A 6,909-nucleotide genomic window follows, 5' to 3' on the forward strand; every position below is an offset into this window, starting at 1 on the left:
ACCACAAAAAAAAAAAAAAAAAGTAAACCTTTTTCATTGATAACAATGAAGTTATAAAAGGAAAAATATTCATGCCATAGTAAATGTGGATAAAGCATTATATTATAATACTGGTAGTAAGTCCATATTTGATTTTTAACCACAGAGTAATTCCTGAAAAACATTTAGATTGTACTCCTGAAATTGGCAGGAACTGCAATTTATATAGATAAGTACATAAATACACTTTTATATTTATGCTTAGTCTAGTGTACCCAGTACAGTGCTAGGCCTCACTGAATACCTGTGGATTGGTTACAGAATGAAGAGTTTTCTTTGGAAGGGGAAAAAAATGATTCTAACTAACTTACTTTATTTTTTATTTTTTAAATTTTAATATTTTTATTTTATCGGCGGACACAACATCTTTGTTTGTATGTGGTGCTGAGGATCGAACCCGGGCTGCACGCATGCCAGGCGAGCGCGCTACCGCTTGAGCCACATCCCCAGCACCTAACTAACTTACTTTATGATGAGGGCCCCTGACAAATGTTCTTTGGGTTTAAATATCCATACTACTTTATTCACCTGAACTATTATAAGAATCTAATTTTTAAGACATATGAAAGCAAAAATAATTAATCCTTCCTTTATCCTATTTAAATATTTTGAACACCTATTCTCTGCTTAGAATTATGCTAGATGTTGCGAGGGGAGGGGGGTGCTTGTGGCTTTAATCCCAGATTCAGCAGGCTGAGGCCAGGAGGATCTAAATTCAAAATCAGCCTCAGCAATTTAGCGAGATCCCAAGCAACTTAGTGAAACCCTGTCTCTGAAAGGGCCAGGGATGTGGCTCAGTGATTAAGCACCCCCAGGGTCAATTCCTGGTGCCAAAAAAAAAAAAAAAAATTATGATACTAGGAGTGAGCTGGATGTGGTAGTAATCCCCGCTCCTCAAGAGGCTGAAGCAGAAGGATCACAAGTTCCAGGCCAACCTAGGCAACTCAGCAAATCTCTGTCTCAAAATAAAAATTTAAAAAGAGCTGGGCTTTAGCTCAATGGTAGAACACTTGCCTAGTGTGCACGAAGGCTCTGGGTTTAATCCCTAGTTCTGCCAAAAAGAAAAAGAATTATGCTATGCATTGAATGTACAGTTATTGAAGAAAACATAAACTAAGTAATTTTGGGCTAGGGATGTGACTCAGTAATCAAATGCTTGCCTAAATTTCCAGCACCACTGTGGGGGGTGGGGTGGGGGTGGCAAAATAGAAACTAATTTTAGTTGTGCTAAGTACTATGAAGGAGAACTACTAGATGCAAGGGAAGCATACATCCAGAGACTTAACTCACTGTGAGAGTTCAGGGAAGTCTTCCCTGGGTAATCAACATCTAAAAAGAGCCATAAAGTATGGTTAGAATTTAGTTAAGAGAAAGAAGTATAAGGAAAAGTTCCAGACAGAAGCACAAAGGCACTGAAAGAACAGTCAAATGTAAAGTGGAATTATGGAATACTTAGGTAATTATTCAAACATTTTTGAAAAAAATAAACTCACAACATTTAAATTAAAAAAAAAATTTTTTTTGTAGTTATAGATGGACAGAATGCCTTTGTTTATTTTTATGTGGTGCTAAGGATCAAACTCAGTGCTTCACACATTTTAGGTAAGCACTCTGCCACTGAACCATAGCCCCAGCCCCACAACATTTAAATTTAACCCACAAAACTTGCAATTTCTAGGCCTCACCTTCTATTTATGACTCACTTATAGCTTGGATTATTTTTTAATTGATTAATTTTTGTTAAGAATGCACTGAGATCCTAGCCCTTGCTCTATTATCTTCTACTATGTCCAATGCTTAAATAATAAAACAGATAAATATCCATCAAGGAGCAGTAGTTTGGAACACTGCAAAAAAAACTCTGAAAAATCTTTGGTTTTTAAGACATATTTTTAGGGTTTTTTGTTTATCAAGAACTGAACCAGAGGCATTTAACCACTGACCCATATCCCCAGCCCTTTTTAGTTTTTCATTTTGAGACAGGGTCTAAGTTGCTTAGGGCCTTCCTAAGGTGCTCAGGCTAGTTTTGAACTTGGGCTCCTGCCTCAGCCTCACAAGCTGCTGGGATTACAGGTGTGTACCACCACATCTAGCTACAAATTCATAATTTTTTACAGCTCCCTGGAATGTTTTCCACTTAAAAATAAGTAACAAACTTCTCTATCCCTATCTTTCAGAAAAAGTGCTTTGAATTAATTATCTTTTATATTCACAATTTTAAGACTCCTTTTATATTGACAAAACACATCAAATGATTGGTTAAGTTTTTTAAAGTCACTGATAATTTTCAGTTGCAATATCCTTTAGTACAGCATGTTTTATAAAAGAATCATGGTACAGGTACATAGCAAGATGTGTTTTAAATACATTATAAATGCTAACTAGGGGCTTTTCCTTCTCACAGAATATCAAAGTATTAAATAATCTGAAGATTTTTGCCCTGCTCCAGATACCTGCAATTTAAAAATCACTTATATCAACAATGTGTATTTGTTATTTTCTTAAATCCTGAACCTACTAATTGCCTCAGTCAACACAACAACCTCATATAGAAGCATATTTTAAAATTTTGTACATACTTCTGTATTCCTAGTCTTCTAAAAATGTGTATAAGTACTGATTTGCCATGTTTTACTGCTTTCTATAGGTTATATGTAAAATATTATAGAACTTTACCCCCCATTTATATAAATAGTTGGTTCAGAAAAAGTTTATGTAGCTAAGCAGTTTAAAAATAATTTTTTGGAACTTATAGAGCTTACTTTAGAAGACCTCCTAAACAGACCTCAGAGGGGCCTGGTATTCCAATATGCCACAAAACATGTTTCTTATATTTTAAAACTAACCAACTACCTCCAATTGCTGAAATTTTACAATTGGTTAAAGTAACAATGTATTGTCTCTACTATTATAGTCATGTGTTAATGATTATTCAGAGAAAGGAAGTATCAAAATTCATTTTTAAATAGCTACAAGATGTAATGGTTCAAACATACAGGGTTTGAGGGTACATAAAGAGATATTATAATAAACATTAAACATTTTAATCTTTTTTTATATGTGTTCTTTTGATTTAGAAGGAATGAACTTCAATGAGGGAGAAAAATTCAAGGTTATAGACATTTGTACACAGTTCTCTGGAGTAAAAATTTTGACTTAGAAATCAACTTATTATTTTCCAAACTCTCTAAAGAACAGATCCTGCAACATTTTGTTTGCTTTGGTAAATAAGTATTAAATAAGGCAAATTCTCTCATTAGCACATCAAAAACACAATGAAAAACACTGGAAATTAAAAATGCAATGAACCCCTTTGATAATATTCAGCTTTAATAGTTCTTTTACATACAATGATTCAAAATTCTTAAGATAATTATTGTTTAATCATGATGTCTGCATTGAAAGCATTTTCCATGTTATACTGGATCCATGATACATGTTTACTTAAACAGTATATTAAGGGAAAAGGAGGGAAAAAAATATGTCAAAGTCAGGAGTAAAATGCATTGGTACATTACCAAAATGAAGGCACTTACCTGAAAAAAAAAAAAAAAAAGCTTGATTATAATATATAATTGATACACACATATTGTGGCTCATTCAAAAGCATTTTTAAATCCATAGTAATTTTTAAAAGAATAAACTATTTGAATGGTTAAGTCCATTGATAAGAAAGAAAAGCTTACATTATAAACTTGCAGATTATTTTTTAATTAAAAGAACAAATATGTGAGTATATTCATGATCGGTCTCTATTTAAAATTACTAAAGGAATGCTGAAATTGAATCTAGTTTAAAAATAAGTTCCTCAGGAAAAGAAAAAAATCTTAATATGCCATCAAGATAGCAGTCAAAGGAAGACAATTTCAAAACATTGTTATATTCCTTTTTTATTCTATTTCTTCACAAGCCAGACCGTAGTGTAGAATGTCAATTTCAACCCACTTATACTTTGGTGATCACTTAGCCTGCCAGTGTGAATTAAATTCCATAATATAAGCTAGGTGTGGTGGTTCCATCTACTCATAGGCTGAGGCATGAAGGTCACTTGAGCCCAGGGGTTTGAGGCCACACTAGGCAACATAGCAAAACCTGTCTCAAAAAAAGAAAGGATAGATGGATGGATAGATAAATAAATCCCATTACATACTCTATATTGTACTCTTACAGAAAGAAGTAACTTGCACTACTATACTAAAAGATGGTACTATATATCTTGAGTGTTACATATATAGTTCAGTATTAAATTTCTAAAATAACATCAATTATTTTCCCATTTTTTAAAAAATAAAGTTTTGATATGCCTGTATACATATTGTCCAGAAATTAAGTCTTTGTAAATAGTGTCCATTCACAAAGGACACTGAGTAGGACTGAGAGAGAGAAAAAAAAAAAAAAAAACTTCAAAAGTAACTAACTGCATTTTAAAAATGTACAATGTCCTAATTTGCTTATATATATGAAATACTATGTGTAAAGTATTGTTCTGGGTACTTTGAGGAGTCTGAGGGCATGTTCATGCGCGAGCGCACGCACACACACACAGAATAAAGAAAATTAAACTACATGAAACAACTACTGAACAAAAGATTATCAGTTTTGACATGTCAAAATTTTTAGAAATGGAGATTAATGGTTTCCCAGAGTTAGGGATGGCAGGAAGTGAGTGTGGTTATAAATGGACAACACAAGGAATCCTTGTAATGATGAAAAGTATTCTATATCTTGACTATGGTGGTGGTTCACACACATGGAATAAAATTGTATAGAATGAAACACACACACAAATACTTAAATACAACTGGGGAAACTTGAATAACTTCAATGAATTTTTTTGAGTGTCAACATCCTGGTTGTGATATATATTGCTACAGTTTTGTAAAGTATTTACATTGGGGGAAATTAAAACAAGAGTACCAGGGAATCTAATCGGTCTGTATAATTCCATACAACTGCATGTGAATCTATAATTATCTCAAACTAAAATGTTTTTTAAAGGTTAAAAATACACTTTCTCTATTCTAAATACACCTTCCCCCAAAAGACCCAAGGAATAAATATCAAAATCCCAGTGACAATAGAAATTACCACATAGATGTAATAGTAATTTCCCTCAAAAAAAAAACCCAGAGTAAACATTATATTCTTGCTTTGCCAATATGTTCTCAATTTATTTTTAATGATGTGTTAATTTAAATTAAAGAGTCACATCCTATAAATTCAAGATTTCTGATGACATAGAAATGATAAATTGTTACTTAAAAGTTCAATTGGTGGTGAAATCTTTAATCCAAAACGACGTAAAGACAGAGGAGAGCCACCTTTATCTCCTCCAACCGCGTCTGTTGATAGATAAGAAGCAAATCCTTCCCCACCCCTACCCCCACACCCCCACCCTTAACTTCTGACTGTGGGGGTGGAATGAGAGCACCGTAAGGATTCTCAAAGTCTGGTCTTCTCTAAGAAAAGATTCAAGCATATCATTTTTCTTTCACTAATGCAAGACAGAAATACTGCGTAAAACAGTTTGGAATTTCTTTACTGTGAGGAAATCAAAGGTGGTCAAGACAGGATGACATGAACTGCACCCAGATAAAACGGATCTATCTGATTAGGGTAGATTCTCATCCACGTAAAATAAGTTCCAGACATTTCGTAAGGTCTCCATGCAACCTAACAACTGGCCTGATTGCAATGAAAATGGAAATAAGAAAATCAGCCCCCCTCACACCATTTTAGCAGCTTCGCCCTCTCGAACTCACCCTGCAAAGACCTGCTAAGGAGAATGAATTCTTCCACAGTCTTTGCAGTGGGTTGGAGGAAATTAGGAACGGGGTCCTCCCGTCCCCATCCCACCCCTCCCCTAAAACCCCAGCTGATAGGGGAGCGAGATGCCCAGAAGCTGGGGGGAGAGGAGGGACCTAGACCCGGACGAGGCAAGGCCAGGGCACTGGGCTGTGAGAGGTGAGGCAGAGCCGAGGGCGCGCGGGGATTAGCGACCGCAGATCTGCGCTGGGAGAGGACGGGGGCGACGGATACTGCCAGGCCGAGGGTCCAGCGCGAGGGGTGACCGGCGAAGGGCGAGGGTCGAGCTCACCCGCGTTTTGCAGAGTCTCGATGTTTTGGGGTCTGGTCGCCAGCTCCGCCACCATCTGCACGAACTGGGTCCGGGCTTTCTGGTACTGCTCGAACACTGGGGGAGAGAGACTCGGTGGAGCGGCCCGCGTCGCTAGTGCTCGCGCCGCCAGCCCGTCGGGGCGGCCCGCCCGCCCCGGCCCTACCGCCCCGACCCTACCTTGCAGCACCTGCCTTTGACTCATGGCGCCGCGGCCGCTGTCTGCCCGGGACCAGCTCCGCGGCGACGCGGCTCGTCAGCGCCCAGCCCGCGAGTCCGCGCAGTGGGCGACCGCGGCGAGGACTCGGCCTCCGACGGGATCCGTTTCTGTGTACCCGCGTCTCCCGGGTAACCGACCGGAACCGGAACGCGGCCGTCTCGCGGCAACGGCCAGTCCCAGGCGTGACGTCACGGCCGCGGTGTCGGGGAGGCCAGCGCTGGGCTGCAGCGCCTGGACGGCCAACCCCGGGGGAACCCCGCCTGCAGGGGTTCCCGGTGAGTCAGCCTCGTCAGACCGCGGCGCGGGTCCTGCACCGTCGAGTGTCACTACCCGCCAGGGGTGCGGGTGGTACGGGCGACCGCGGGGAGGACAAACCCGCCCCAGACCGGCGGGGCGTCTTGAATGCGGCACTGGCCGGGGCAGGGCGCGGAGAGAACCCCCACGCACCGGGGGAGTTTGGTTTAAGTGCGGCGAAACACGTGAGCAGCGGTGGAGTTGTCTGAGCTTCGACGGTCAAGAGAAATCTCACGTGACA

The 6,909-nt window shown here is 39.3% G+C and overlaps 1 protein-coding gene across 3 annotated transcripts in view; it reads right to left on the reverse strand.

The window, feature by feature from the left end:
• Positions 1-6,507, reverse strand: part of Spag6 (sperm associated antigen 6) — a 66,981-nt gene extending 60,474 nt beyond the window's left edge. The window contains exons 1-2 of one of the 3 annotated variants that reach the window (XM_048812714.1): positions 6,335-6,507; positions 6,137-6,232 (exon numbers count right to left, since the gene is read on the reverse strand). In XM_048812714.1, coding sequence (XP_048668671.1) covers positions 6,137-6,232; positions 6,335-6,359 — 121 coding nt within the window. In that variant the 5' untranslated portion in view covers positions 6,360-6,507. Of the gene's footprint in view, positions 1-4,131; positions 4,136-6,136; positions 6,233-6,334 lie in introns of those variants that run through there. The other 2 variants (XM_015495254.2, XM_048812713.1) reach the window with 2 other exon arrangements.
• Between the last annotated feature and the right edge of the window lie 402 nt (positions 6,508-6,909).

The sequence above is a fragment of the Marmota marmota genome, unplaced genomic scaffold (assembly GCF_001458135.2).
Source record: "Marmota marmota marmota unplaced genomic scaffold, marMar, whole genome shotgun sequence".
Classification (NCBI taxonomy): domain Eukaryota; kingdom Metazoa; phylum Chordata; class Mammalia; order Rodentia; family Sciuridae; genus Marmota; species Marmota marmota.